The sequence below is a fragment of the Citrus sinensis genome, chromosome 5, assembly GCF_022201045.2.
Source record: "Citrus sinensis cultivar Valencia sweet orange chromosome 5, DVS_A1.0, whole genome shotgun sequence".
NCBI lineage: Eukaryota > Viridiplantae > Streptophyta > Magnoliopsida > Sapindales > Rutaceae > Citrus > Citrus sinensis.
Window position 1 is genome coordinate 4,823,250 of NC_068560.1, and position 15,732 is coordinate 4,838,981.

At 36.8% G+C, this 15,732-nt stretch overlaps 2 protein-coding genes and 2 non-coding genes across 4 annotated transcripts; 2 read left to right on the top strand and 2 right to left on the bottom strand.

Annotated features, from left to right (window-relative positions):
- Positions 1 to 3,062: 3,062 nt before the first annotated feature.
- LOC127902919 (small nucleolar RNA R71) lies at positions 3,063 to 3,169 on the bottom strand. Its single transcript, XR_008055556.1, has one exon. It is a non-coding gene; the product is annotated as a small nucleolar RNA R71 (small nucleolar RNA).
- A 6,455-nt stretch (positions 3,170 to 9,624) lies between these two features.
- Positions 9,625 to 10,425, top strand: LOC127902191 (uncharacterized). Its single transcript, XM_052441008.1, has one exon. It carries the CDS (start codon positions 9,625 to 9,627, stop codon positions 10,423 to 10,425), a length of 801 nt encoding a protein of 266 aa, XP_052296968.1.
- A 2,549-nt stretch (positions 10,426 to 12,974) lies between these two features.
- LOC107176917 (uncharacterized) lies at positions 12,975 to 13,466 on the bottom strand. The gene has a single exon (XM_052441009.1). It carries the CDS (start codon positions 13,464 to 13,466, stop codon positions 12,975 to 12,977), a length of 492 nt encoding a protein of 163 aa, XP_052296969.1.
- A 1,156-nt stretch (positions 13,467 to 14,622) lies between these two features.
- Positions 14,623 to 14,729, top strand: LOC112498470 (small nucleolar RNA R71). The gene has a single exon (XR_003065781.2). It is a non-coding gene; the product is annotated as a small nucleolar RNA R71 (small nucleolar RNA).
- The last annotated feature ends 1,003 nt before the right edge of the window (positions 14,730 to 15,732 follow it).

Genomic DNA, 15,732 nt, shown 5'->3' on the forward strand with positions numbered 1-15,732 from the left:
CATACCCAAACAACAGGAGAGTACCCCCTTCTTGCTAGTCAATTTATTTAATTCTGAAAAACTTTTCTTTCATTATGTTTTCAATTTGTGAGGTATTTTCTAATGTCCTCCTCAATGTCCTTGTCGAATTATGTGCCTTTGCTGTTGTGTACTTGTGAGGACACTGTACCTTTTCAGTTTGGGGGGGATGTATATCTGGGTGCTTTGGATATGCGTTTATGTATGTGTTGTGTGAAGCTTTGATATCTAATATTTGTGTATGGATTTGAAATCCTAATGAAGATAAATTGATTGTGATTATAAGAATGCCGAGTAGAGACAGTAATAGATAGAGAGTGAAATTCTGTCCTTACACTTAAACTTTGGTGGAGTTTTATGAGACTACTGTAGCAGAAAAATCAATCCCTGTGGAACATATCAGAGCAATACTTGGTTTTAGATTCGGTTTCCTGGATTGAGTTTAACTTATCCCAAAAGGGCCATGCTTAATCTAAAATTGATGATAAACTAGACATAGGGATTCACCTTGTAGGGTAAATAAAACCTAAACGTGTAATGCTATATCTTATGTTGGCATAACAACTGATCACTGTTAGGTTGCATATAGATATATGATATCTAACATACGACGGCTGAGGATACATAAGGATTATGCCCAGTGCTGTAGCAGATGCTGCAGCAACCGAGCCAAACATTAGAAAAATAGTCAATACTATTAGAAGAGTTTATTCATTCAACTACTCTATATTCCCATTGGTTTTATTCTTCAGTTTGACATGATTATTTACTTTGTTGTATTTTATTTATCGCTTTATTACTTGTTATGTACACTTGCACATTGACACCAATAGCATTAGTATTTATACCCAACAAGTTTTTGACCCACGCTAAGTTTTCTCCCTCAGTGCTCCAGGATTGCTGCAGCAATGGTTGCTCTAACAACGGCTAGAACACTGCACTGTTCTCGGTTGTGCTTAACTTCTTTTGTGGCCATATTCTTTCCTCCTCTTGCTGGTCTAATAACTCAGTATCCCTTTATGAGTTATAAACTTCTGAAAACCTACAATTATGCACATGTCTTGAGCACAATGAACACATTAGAGAGAAACCTTAGACCAATAAACTGCAATGCAAATCAACATGCAAGAAACAAAAGAAGATAATGTGAACCAAAAACTTGATAAAACCAATATTAGCAGTAAGTTTAGTGAATAAACTCTCCTAATGGTATTAATTCCCCATGTTCAGCCTTGAGTCAAAAGCGTCCAAAGGTAAGACCTAGATATAACATCCTGAATGTGTGATAACTCTATGAAATGAGAGTTATTATGACAATTCTAGACTCAAATCAAGATTACTTATAGAGTAAATTATGTGTTTCTATTGCATTTTTGTTACATTTTGCATAAATATTCATTTTAGTTTAGTCTTAATAAGTTTTGCTTAATTTAAAGTAATTCGTGTTTAAATTGTGTGCATAATTATAGGTTTCCAGAAGCTTATAATTCATGGAAGGAATGCTGATGCAATAGGCTTGCAAAAATGAGGAAGAACTTAGCTACAAAAGAATTGAAATAAATTTGGAATACTGCAGTTGCTGTAGCCGTTACTATAGCAATCCTGGAACAATTTCGCGCGGGATACTTGCAGAATTGCGATCTACAGTTTCCTAATTTGACTTATGCGCGCCCTAGGCTTCTGTTTAACCTAATTTTTCAGCTATAAAAGAAGCACACATCATAAGGAATAAGGAGAGTCGTCATCCAAGGAGAAAAACACAAAGAAACAAAAGAAAAACAAGATTCAAGAGAGAACTTAAGGGCTGCACAAGAGGACAATTTGCAGAAATCAATTGGGAGATCAATCCTTCTTATTCTTCTTTTGTTTTCTCGTTTTCTATTTATTTATGGGGATGTGTTTTATGACTGAAACTTTGTTCTTTATTTTTCTTTTGCAAACCATGAACTAAATTTATTTGTGGTTGAGTGATAAACAATCTTGATGGTTTATTGACTGAATATATGTGTTGCTGCATGTTTGTTGTAGTAGTTTGTTTTGATAGTATTTATTTTTATTCATTATTTCAGTTGATCACCCATTTAATGATACAAGTTAGGAGAGAGCCGCAAAAGGGCCTATCTTAGTGGAACATATCAGAGCAATACTTGATTTTAGATTGGGTTTCCTGGATTGAGTTTAACTTATCCCAAAAGGGCCATGCTTAATTTAAAATTGGTGATGAACTAGACATAAGGATTCACCTTATAGGGTAAATAGAACCTAAGCGTGTAATGTTATATCTTATGTTGGCATAATAATTGATCACTGTTAGGTTGCTTATAGATATATGATATCCAACATGCTGATTTGTTAAATTAGTTTTAACGGTGCTAATTTTTTATTTTATTTTAATTTGTTTATTTTGTTGTCATAGGTGATCTAGCAACCCTTGCATGCGCAAATATAAATATGTTGAATTCCAGTTTGATCCAGAAATTGAAAGAACTGCAAGGAGATTGAGAAGAGAGCATCGGGAATTACAAGCTGCTGTAGCAATGGATGATTTGCAAGATTTGAGAAACTTGAACCGTAGAGAGGAGATACAACCAGTTAATTTACATGAAGGTCTAAATGGACAATTTGTTCAAAGGCAACAAGGGAATAACAATATTATTCACATGGCGAACAATAGAGATACAACTATTCAAGACTACGTAGTATTGACTCCTCAAGCCTTACATCAGGGAATAGTTAGACCCGACATTCAAGCTGACAATTTTGAACTCAAACTCGTGATGTTTCAGATGCTTCAAACAGTGGGGCAATTTAATGGTTTGCCATCCGAAGATCCTTATATACACCTTAAGTTATTTTTTGAAGTGAGTGATGCTTTCAAGATTGCTGGAGCATCGCAGGAAGCATTGAGACTCAAACTTTTCCCGTTTTCTTTGAGAGATCGAGCAAGAGCATGGTTGAATTCTCTACCACCAGATTCTATCACTACATGGAATGATTTGGCTGACAAATTTTTGATGAAATACTTCCCGCCAACCAAGAATGCAAAGTTGAGGAATGAGATCACATCTTTTCATCAACTTGAAGATGAGAGCTTGTGTGATGCATGGGAGAGATTTAAGGAGTTACTCAGGAGATGTCCTTATCATGGTATTCCTTGTTGCATACAGTTGGAAACTTTCTATAATGGTCTCAACCCAAGCACTAGATTGATGGTGGATGCTTCAATAAATGGGGCCTTGTTATCTAAGTCTTACAATGAGGCTTATGAAATTTTGGAGAGAATAGCCAACAATAACTATCAGTGGCCATTAACCAGACAAGCTGCAGCAAGAGGAACAGTAGGAATTCATAACGTAGATGCCTTGATAGCATTGTCAGCCCAAGTAACTTCATTAACAAACATGGTGAAAGCTATGACCACTGCTCCAGCAAGTGTCAACCTAGTTGCCGAGGTCTCTTGTGTTTATTGTGGAGAGGGACACTTATTTGATAATTGTCCTGGGAATCCAACTTCAGTCAATTATGTGGGCAGCTTCAATAGACAGAACTAGGAGGGTGAATGACCAGCAAGTTACATTCAATGTGCTGGATGCCATGAAGAGTCCCGATGAGATTGAAGATTGTAATTTTATCAGTGTTGTGGACTTTGTTATAGTAGAGAGATTACACAGTTGCTGCAATAAGAAAGAAATCAGTGCTGTAACATTTGAAGAACTTGATGATGAAGATCGTGGAGTAGCTAACATAGCATGGTCAGGAGAGAAGCAACCCTTCAGAATTGACGAGCAAATCCAACAAAGGGAACTCACTACAGATCAACAAGAATTTAAGGTTAATGGGCCGAAAGTGGATCACTACATGGGAACTAAGATGAACAGCCTATAGAAGCATCTATTCTTGAAGGATCCAGGTTGAGCGAACAAGAAAGGTCAGGCTGAAAGACCTAAAATCAAGCGCTAATTAGGAGGCAACCCAATAAGGGAACAAGTAAAAGAAAAAAACAGGAAGGAATTGCTGCAGCATCACTTACAACATGAAATATAATAGAAGATTCTCAAACAACAGAGGCATTTCTTGCTTTTGCAGCAGCACATGGATTGATCAGATTTTATGATAAGGAGCGTTTGAGAAGTGGATGAAAGAAGTAGTGACCCTTTACAGCCTGTGCTGCAGTAGTGCTTCCAGCAACAGGGGAGTACCCCTACTCGCTAGTTTATTTTACTTCTTTCTGCAAAACTTTCTTTCATTTAGTTTTAATTTTGTAATTTATTTTACATGTTCTTTTATTTAATGTATGCATGTTTAGTTTGTGTTTTGTTTTGTGTGCTTGTGAGGACACAACACCTCTCAAGTTTGGGGGTAGGTTTTGTTATTGTGTTGTGTTTCTGAGGACATGTGTTTATGCTTGTGTTGTGTGTTGTGTGAAGCTCTGTTATCTAATATTTGTGTATGGATTTGAAAACCTAATGAAGATAAATTGAGTGTTATGCAGTATTTATGAGAATGCCAAGTAAAGATAGTTATAGATGGAAGTTGAAATTCTGTCTCGAAAACCAAAAAAGAGTAGAAAATATCTCAAGTTTGGGGGAAACTTTTTGTTGGACTGTGCCTGCTATGAAATAAATTTTGCTCCAATGGTTTAAGTTGCTGAGTAACCAAGGTTGAGTATGCACCCCATATGCAGACTTGAGTCCAAAGGCAACAAGAGCTATGAGCAGCGCTGCATTAATTATATATAAAAAAAAGAAAAAAGCAAAAAAATGGTGATTAAGGAATGAAAAATAAAGAGGTACGCTGCCTAAGATACTAAGTAACCTTGTCTGTTCATGAGCCCCATGTTCAGTCTTGAGTCAAAGGCGTCCAAAAGTAAGACCTAAATATAACATCATGGATGTGTTGCTGCAGCAACTCTGACATGTACTTTGAGTGAGTAATTGGGTGTCGTCATTACAAGTGATAGGCATGAAATATGAGTGTGCAACCCAAGAGGGGGGGTGAATTGGAATTTTAAAAATTATACTAACAAATCCACACAACAAGCAATCTAATGTCTTAATAAAAATTGAAAGCAATAAGTTCAATCAAAGCACAATAATTAAATAGCAAGGGAAGAGAAAGCAAACTCAAGGATTTTTACGTGGTTCGGCAATCCCCGCCTACGTCCACGCCTCCAAGCACACCGGGCTTGAGGATTTCACTATCCAAGCCTTTCCAAGGCTTCAAACGTTTACAATTGACTTCAAGGTGTCAACGAACCTTTACAACAAGAGATTATCTCTCCAATCTCTTCACTCCAAGTGTTTCTCACACTTGTACTCTCACAATTTGATGAGAAATGAAAATTACAACAAAAACTCTCTTTAAGAGTGGATTTACAAATGATAGCTCAATGAAGATTTAATCTATGAAGATTTTCGAATTTGAAGCTCAATATAAGTTGTGTGCACTTGTTTATGCTTGCTTGAGTTACCAAAAATGAATTGGTTTTGAGTTTATATAGTTTGAACTCAAAAACTAGCCGTTACTAGCCGTTATGCACATTTTTGGTCGTAACCGACTTGCCGTTTAACCATATCCGGTAAGCCGCTTTCGTTCTGGTGCTTACTGCCCCGTATCCGGCTTGCCGTTTATCAGTATCCGGTAAGCCGCTTGCTACAGTAACTGCTACAGTAAAATATTTTCCAAAATTTATAGTTTGACCCCAAAACTTTATAAAACTGTACTATGACCCAAAACGTTATGAAACTTTACAAATAGGTCCAATTTTAGAATTTCTAAATAATACTTTGTTTATCCCAAAACTTTCTGAAATTATGATATTGCCAAAGATGCTATGACAATTTTCAAATAAGTCCTTTACCAAAATTTCAAGCAATACTTGTTTATTTCAAAGTTTTCAAAATTCTTTCAATTAAACCATAAACTTTGAAAAACAACCAATTTCATAAAATCATTTTTCCATTAAATATGAAACATTTATAATGTGAAAATAATGATTTATTTAAAAAGAATAAAGACAATCAATTTCATGAAATCATTTTTCCATTAAATATAAAACCTTTATAATGTAAAAATAATGATTTTATTTAAAAAGAATGTTAAATAATTTAGGCTTAAAAGATTAATCATTCTTAATCTTGTTTGTTATCATCAAAATCAATATTATGGAAACATATATGTTAACAAGGCATTCACATGAAAGCTCAATGTTGCATTGAAGAGTTTAACTGAAAAAATAATAAAAAATTATTATTATTGTTGTAGTACAGTTTGAGTATATTTGTGATTTATGTTCCCCCATATATGAATATATTTGGGTTCTACCTCTGAATTATATGCAATGCTTGTGTAATGTTGTAGCACCTCTGGAATTTGATCAAAGTGGCACACACACACTTTGGACAGAATGAAGCTTAAGTCTAGAACTAAACTGCTAAGGCCATTTTGAGTAATTAAGAGTATGATATGAGGGTGAAAGAATTCTTGCAAATTTGATGATAGAGCTAAGTCATTTGATGCATGGTTGTGTGTTTAAAGTGTTAGCGTGTTGTCATTACTTGAGGACAAGTAATGATTTAAGTTTGGGGGTGTGATAACTCTATGAAATGAGAGTTATTATGGCAATTCTAGACTCAAATCAAGATTACTTATAGAGTAAATGGTGTGTTTCTATTACATTTTTGTTACATTTTGCATAAATATTCATTTTAGTTTAGTCTTAATAAGTTTTGCTTAATTTAAAGTAATTCGTGCTTAAATTGTGTGCATAATTGTAGGTTTCCAGAAGCTTATGATTCATGGAAGGAATGCTGATGCAATAGGCTTGCAAAAATGAGGAAGAACTTAGCTATAAAAGAATTAAAACAAATATGGAACAGTGCAATTGCTGTAGCCGTTGTTGTAGCAACATTCCTGTAGCCGTTGCTGTAGCAACATTACTGTAGCAATCCTGGAACAATTCCGCACGGGATACTTGCAGAATTGCGATCTGCAGTTTCCTAATCTGACTTATGCGTGCCCTAGGCTTCCGTTTACCCTAATTTTCAGCTATAAAAGAAGCACTCATCATAAAGAATAAGGAGAGCCGTCATCCAAGGAGAAAAACACAAAGAAATAAAAGAAAAACAAGATTAAGAGAGAAATTAAGGGTTGCACAAGAGGAGAATTTGTAGAAATCAATTGGGAGCTTAATCCTTCTTATTCTTCTCTTGTTTTCACGTTTTCTATTTATTTATGGGATGTGTTTTATGGCTTAAACTTTGTTGTTTATTTTTCTTTTGCAAACCATGAACTAAATTTTTTTATGGTTGAGTGATAAACAATCTTGATGGTTTATTGACTGAATATACGTGTTGTTGCATGTTTGCTATAGTAGTTTGTTTTGATAGTATTTATTTTTATTCATTATTTCAGTTGATCACCCATTTAATGATACAAGTTAGGAGAGAGCCACAAAAGGGCATATCTTAGTGCAACATATCAGAGCAATACTTGGTTTTAGATTGGGTTTCCTAGATTGAGTTTAACTTATCCCAAAAGGGTCATGCTTAATCTAAAATTAGTGATGAACTAGACATAAGGATTCACCTTGTATGGTAAATAGAACCTAAACGTGTAATGCTATATCTTATGTTGGCATAACAACTGATCACTATTAGGTTGCATATAGATATAAGATATCCAACATGCGACCGCTGAGGATACATAAGGATTCTGCCCAGTGTTGTAGCAGATACTCCAGCAACCGAGCCAAACATTAGAAAAATAGTCAATACCATTAGGAGAGTTTATTCACTCAACTACTCTATATTCCCATTGGTTTTATCCCTGAGTTTGACGTGATTATTTACTTTGTTGCATTTTATTTATTGCGCTTTTATTTTAATTAGTATAATAGTGTCACTAATTTTTTTATTTTAATTTAACACAAAATCTGCACTGTTACTATTGCTGTAGCAAATCTGATAACATCAATCCCTGTGGAGACAATCTTGAATACTCATCACTTTATTACTTGTTGTGTACACTTGCACATTAACACCAATAGCCCATAATTTCTCTCCTGAATATATAGAGCAACCATTGCTATAGAAATCCTGGAGCACTGAGGGAGAAAACTTAGCGCGGGTCAGCTGCAGAATTGCGATCTACAGTTTCCTAATTTAACTCATGCACGCCCGAGGCTTTTGTTTACCTTAGTTTTTAGTTATAAAAGGAGGCGTGGACCACATAAAACGGCAGCAAGGAATTATCATTAAACACATTAGAGAGAAAAAGAAGGAAAAGATCAGAATTGAAGAGGAGGGCTTCAACAGCATTGAAAAAACCCGCAGAGTTATTTGGATTTACTTTTTGCCGTTCTCAACTTATACCTTTCTTATTTCTTTGACTGATCTAATGTATCCCCTGAACAATATGTTGATATTTGTTTTTCTCTTTCGGAATATGAACTAGATTTGCTTGTAGTTGAGTGATAAACAATCTAATGGGTTCTTGACTGTTCTTATGAGTTGCTATGTTATTGCTTAGCATTTTACTCTAGTAGCTATTATTATAATTGTTATTTCGGTTGACCACTCATTTAATAGTTCAAGTTAAGATAGAGCCGCAAAAAGGCATGTCTTAGCGGATATTATTAGAGTAATACTTGATCTTAATTTAAGTTTCCTGGATTAAGTTATCTTGAATCCCATAAGGGCTATACTTGAATTTAAAATTTGTGACAAACTAGACATAGGTACTCACCTTGTAGGGTGGAGAGACTAAAGGGTCATAAGGCCATGCCGTAGGTAGAGTAGCAACTAGTCATTGCTAATATACTTAAGGGTGTGAGAGTTCCAACACACGACAGCTGAGTATGCATATTAATTCTACCCAGTGCTGTAGCAATTGCTGTAACAACTGGTGTTAACTTGACGAAAAGCAGTCAACCCATAAAGAGAGTTTGATCATTCAACTACCATATTCTCAATTGAATCTTAGACATATTTAATTTAATTTATTTCATTACAGCATTGTTTTATTTTATTCTCTCACAATTATCAATTTCAATAGAACCTACTTTACATTTGTTAACTTCAGACTTAAGTTAGATTGCACTATTGTGATTGTTGTAGTATTTCTAGTGACATCAATCCCTGTGGAGACGATCTTGAATATTCATCACTTTATTACTTAATGTGTACACTTGCACATTGGCATCAATAGCATTTGATTATAAAAATTGACCGACAAATTTTTAGTGCCGTTGCCGGGGAATTATCATCTAAAATGTCAATTATGGTTAGCATGTTTATTGCTAAGCATTTGCTTATCATCAGAATCTGTGTAGTATCAGGTGTTCATCTTGATGCAAATGATGAACATGTCAAGAATGATGGTGCCCTTACTGCACGCACCATTGAGAGAATTGCTGGTGAAAGTGCTGGACCAACAACTGAACCAGTTGTTGTAACAGAAGCGAGACGAGCTATTGGTTTAGAACAGACAATCCAAGCACTGAGCACCAGTATCACTCAATGTGCTGAGGCTCAGTAGAGGGAAAACGATCGGTTTTAGAGCTATTTACAACACCTGGACAGCCACCTACACCAATTTGCTCTTTACATGAAAAACACCCACTGGAATTTCCCTGATTCATTGCTCCAACAGTACAATTTTGACACCAATACCACAGATGCTCCAGCAAAAGTCAGTGAAGAAGCCACTGACACAGATGAACCAGAAGCAGAAGCTGCAGCAGACCCACAAGCAGAGGCTGACTCAGAAGCTGAACCATCTGATCAACCTGAGGAAGAAGGTGACAAGTCTGCTACTGACAGCTCACCCACAGAAGCAGAGGAAGATTCTGAGAAACAACGTGAGGAACCCCCAGTTAGGACCTCTTCCAAAACCAGGAAACGACACATCATCCAAGAAGAGGAAGAGAATGAACCTGAGGAGGAGCCCCCCATTCCAGTCCTTTCAAGAAAGGGCAAAGAAAAAATAGCAACCGCTCCTGCCTCCGAAGATGAAGCCGAGCAAGTCGATGTAGAGTTGGAAGCTGCAGCAACCAGAGTCACGCATACACCCACAGAAGCCCAGCAGCTACTTGACATTATTGCCGCCATCACAGCTGAGGGACAGGCACCTGATGCACCAACCCCAACTCCTCCACCGCCCAGTCCTAGCAAACCTGTTCATGCTAGTCCAAGAGGATCCTGCAAAAGAAAGGGCAGCACTTCTGTAGGTACTGCTACAGCAGCCTCGACAGAACCAAAAAGGACCATATCAGTGTCAACCAAGCAAGCTGCTCCAGCCGCAACTCCTCCCACCAGCCCATTGAAGAAAAAGACAAAGATGTTGTCAACTACTTCCCCACAAGCTTCCCCAAAGGACAAGTTGCGCAGTGCATCCAAGAAGCACTGATGTCATCCCACCATGTTGCAGCAATACCCAAATAACAGGGGAGTACCCCCTTCTTGCTAGTCAATTTATTTAATTCTGAAAAACTTTTCTTTCATTATGTTTTCAATTTGTGTGGTATTTTCTAATGTCCTCCATGTCCTTGTCGAATTCTGTGCCTTTGCTGTTGTGTGCTTGTGAGGACACAACACCTTTTCCGTTTGGGGGGGATGTATATCTAGGTGCTTTGGATGTGTTTATGTGTGTGTTGTATGAAGCTCTGATATCTAATATTTGTGTATGGATTTGAAATCCTAATGAAGATAAATTGAGTGTTAATGAGTGATTATAAGAATACCGAGTAGAGATAGTAATAGATGGAGAGTGAAATTCTATCCTTACACTTAAACTTTGGTGGAGTTTTATAAGACTGCTGTAGCAGAGCCAAAAGAATAGAAACGATCTTAAGTTTTGTGGGGGGGGGGGGAACTTTAATTGACTGTGCTAGATATGAAATAAATTCTACTCCAATGGCTCAAGTTACTGAGTAACCAAAGCTGAGTATGTACCCCATATGCAAAGTTGCGTTTAAAGGCAACAAGAGTTATGAGCAGTGCTGTAGCAATTACCGTTGCTGTTATGGAAAAAAAGAGAGGAGAAAAGTGAGACAATAATACAAGGAAGTTCACTGTCTAGGATATTGAGTAGCCATGTCTGTTCATGAACCCCATGTTCAGCCTTGAGGAAAAGATATCTCTAGATAAGATTATGTTACAGATATTGCTACAGCAACTCTAATCTGTGCATGGTTTGAGTAATTGAGTTTCATCATTACAATTGATTGACATTCACATGAAAAATAAATGTTGCAGTAAGGAGGTTGAATACTCTCAAGTTTTCATTCTTAAAGATAGCATAGTTTGAGTATGAGAGATTTATGCTACCCCATATATGAATAAAATTGTGTTACTACTGAATTATATGCAATCTCTTAGTAATGTTGTAGCATTTATGGTATTCAATCAAAGTAACACACACACACACTGTGGACAGAAGGAAGCTTAAATCTAGAACTGATTTATTATGGTCATTTTGCATGATTGGGTTTGTGATATGAAGGTGGAAGAATCCTTGCAAATTTAATAAAAGAGCTAAGTTGTGTGTTGTATGATTGTTTGCGTGAAGTGTTAGTATGTTGTCATTACTTGAGGACAAGTAACGATTTAAGTTTGGGGGTGTGATAACTCTATGAAATGAGAGTTATTACAACAATTCTAGACTTCAAATCCAACATGACCCAAAAACCTCCTAATACCCTTTATTAAAGTGGGAGGTGGCAGTTTATCTATTACTTCTATCTTGGCTTTGTCTACCTCAATACCATTCTTGGACACCTTATGACCCAGCACTATGTCTTCTTGCACCATGAAATGACACTTTTCCCAATTGAGTACTAAGTTAGTCATCTCACATCTTTTAAGAACTTCTTCCAAGTTGTGTAAACAATCATTATATGTCTCTCCAAAAACTGAGAAGTCATCCATGAAAACTTCTAAAGTTTGCTCCACCATATCAGAAAAAATCGACATCATACATCTCTGAAAAGTTGCTGGAGCATTGCACAAACCAAAGGGCATTCTTCTGAAGGCAAAGGTTCCATAAGGACAGGCAAACGTAGTCTTTCCCTGATCCTCTGGAGCTATAGCAATTTGGTTGTAGCCTGAATACCCATCTAGGAAACAATAGTATTATTTTCCAGTAAGTCTGTCCAACATCTGATCTATGAATGGGAGTGGGAAGTGATCCTTCCTTGTGGCTTTGTTGAGCTTCCTGTAATCCATACATACTCTCCATCCAGTCATTGTCCTTGTAGGAATAAGTTCATCCTTCTCATTTGCTATCACTGTTATCCCTCCATTCTTTGGAACACATTGGACTGGGCTCACCCACGAACTGTCTGATATTGGATATATGATTCCAGCGTCCAACCATTTGATGATTTCATTTTTCACCATTTCTTTCATAATAGGGTTTAACCTTCTCTGTTGCTCCGCTGAATTGTTGTAGCAGACTTCTAACAGAATTTTATACATGCATATTGATGGACTTATCCCTTTGATGTCTGCCATGGTCCATCCAATTGCTCTTCTGTATCTCCCAAGCACATCTACTAGACTCTGTTCTTGACCTGCAACCAAAGTAGAGGAAATGATTACAGGGAGTGTGTTGTTTTGACCAAGATAAACATATTTTAAACGTGAGGGTAACAATTTTAATTCAAGATTAGGAGGTAATTCAATAGATGGTAAAGTTGTTTTTATTTCCCTGTCTGAAAGATTCAGATGCTCAACAAATCTGTTATGTCTATCAGATTGCTTTCCTTCCATCCAATCTATCTGGTTTGCTGCAACATCTTATTTTTCAAAGCCTTCAAATGTGATAACTTTGATGATCTCATTACTGCAGCATCTGTCAATTCTGTCTGCCACAATAAAATCCATAACACTCAAGAAATTGCAATCTTCTAACTTATCAGGGTTCTTCATAGCCTCTAATACATTAAATGTCACTTGCTAATCATTCACTCTCATGGTGAGCTCTCCTTTCTGCACATCTATCAGAGTTTTCTCAGTTGCTAAGAAAGGTCTTTCAAGTATAATGGGTACCTCTTTATCAGCCTCAAAGTCTAGCACAATGAAGTCTACTGGGAAGATGAATTTGTCAACCTTCACCAGTACATCCTCAATTTTTCCTTCAGGATATGCATAAGATCTGTCAGCTAATTGCAGAGTGATTGTGGTTGGCCTGCATTCCCTTACTCCCAACTGCTTAAATACAGACAATGACATCAGATTAATACTGGCTCCCAATTCACAAAGTGCTCTGCCAATGTACCTAGTTCCAATGGAACATGGTATTGTAAAACTTTCTGGATCCTTCAATTTTGTAGGAATCTTACTTTGGAGCATATGATTGCTTTCCTGTGTTAAAGTAATAGTTTCAAATTCTTCCAGTCTTGTCTTTCGTGCTAAGATGTCTTTTAGAAATTTCACATAATTAGGCATTTGCTCCAAAGCATCCACAAAAAGTATGTTGATGTGTAATTGTTTTAGCACTTCCAGCAATTTGCTGAACTGCTTGTCTTATTTTTGCTTCTGGAATCTCTATGGGAAAGGGGGTGGATACCTAAACTACTGGGTAGCTTCAGGTGGTGCCAAACTCTACTTGTTTGGTTTGTTGTAGGTTGTGGCTACTGGTGTTGCAACTTCTTTTTCAGCATGTACTGGTTGAGTTCCTTCCATAGTTGCTGCAGCTTGGTCTCTGTCACCAGTATCTTGATGACTGGGTTGTTGTAACATGCTTCCATCTTGAGGTGGTTTTTGTAAGGAATTAAGTTCTAGCCCTTTTTTAGTCACATCAACAGGGATATCAACATTCTTTCCAAATCTTAAGTTAATTACCTTGCAATGTTCTTTGCCCTCTCTTCTTGGATCTTCTGTGTTGCTAGGTAAGCTTCCTTGAGTTCTGCTACTCATTGCTGTGGCAAGTTGTCCCATTTGGTTCTCTAGGTTCCTCAAGGATACAGCTTGACTCTGCACAATTGCTTCATTCTTTGCAATGTATTCCTTAATCAGTGCTTCCAGTGAAGTGATTGGATCCTGATTGATATGTTTTTGCCCTTGACTCTGCTGATGAAAACCAGGTGGTTGAGTGTTCCTATTTTGTCCATTCAAAGCTGGAGCATTTCGATTCTGACAGCTCCATGAAAAATTTGGGTGTTGCTTCCATCCAGGGTTGTAAGTATTTGCATATGGGTTGTTTTGAGGCTGTCGGTTGAAATTACCCACATAGTTTACTGATGCTGGATTTCCAGGACAGTTATCAAAATCATGTTCTTCACCACAATATACCCAAGAAAGTTCAGCAACTTGCTTTACTGTTGTTGGAGCAGATATCATGGCTTTTACCATGTTAGTAAATGAGGTTACTTATGCTGATAAAGCTGTAATTGCATCAATGTTATGTACCCCTGCTGCTCCTCTTTCTACTGGTTGCCTGGTTGATGGCCACTGATAATTATTATTGGCAATTCTCTCCAGAATTTCATAAGCTTCAGTGTAAGATTTGGATAACAAAGCACCATTTACTGAAGCATCCACCACCAATCTTGTACTAGGATTCAACCCATTATAGAAAGTTTCCAATTGTATGCAACAAGGAATGCCATAGTGAGGACACCTTCTGAGCAATTCTTTGAATCTTTCCCAAGCCTCATACAAACTTTCATCTTCAAGTTGATGGAAAGAAGTAATCTCATTCTGCAATTTTGTATTTTTTTCGGTGGAAAATATTTCATTAAGAATTTATCAGCCAACTCATTCCATGTAATAATGGAATCAGATGGTAACAAATTTAGTCATGCTCTTGCTCGATCTCTTAAGGAGTAAGGAAAAAGCCTCAGTCTTAAAGCATCTTGGGTTGCTCCAGCAATCTTGAAAGCATCACTCACTTCCAAGAACAACTTAAGATGGAGGTGAGGAGCTTCATTTGGCATTCCATTGAATTGACCCACTGTTTGCAACATTTGAAACATTACTGGCTTCAGTTCAAAGTTTGCGGCTTCCACTTCAGGTCTAATTATCCCAGGGTGTACAACTTGAGGAGTTAACACAGCATAATCTCTAATAGCTCTGTCCCTATCATCAGCCATGTAAATAATATTGTTGTTGCCTGGTTGTCTCTGGTTAGCATGTTCATTCTGCTCTTCTTGCATGTTGACTGGTTGTAAGGGCCCGTGAGGGTCCAAATTTCCCACATCCTGCAAATTATCTATGCCTGAAACAGTTTTTGAATTCCTTTGTTCTCTTTGTAGTCTCCTAACAGTCCTTTCAATCTCAGGATCAAATTGGAATACAACATATCTGTCTTTGCGCATGCAAGTGTTGATCTGCCAATAAATAGAATGAATCAAATCAAATAGGCACTATCAAGATTTACTTCACACTTCAAAAATAAACAATCAGTCCCCGACAACGGCGCCAAAAACTTGTTGGTCAATTTTTATAATCAAATGCTATTGATGCCAATGTGCAAGTGTACACAACAAGTAATCAAGTGATGAATATTCAAGATCGTCTCCACATGGATTGATGTCACTAGAAATGCTACAGCAATCACAATAGTGTAATTTAACTTAAGTCCGAAGTTAAGAAATGTAAATTAGGTTCTATTGAAATTGATAATTGTGAGAGAATAAAATAAAACAATGCTGTAATGAAATAAATTAAATTAAATATGTCTAAGATTCAATTGAGAATATGGTAGTTGAAT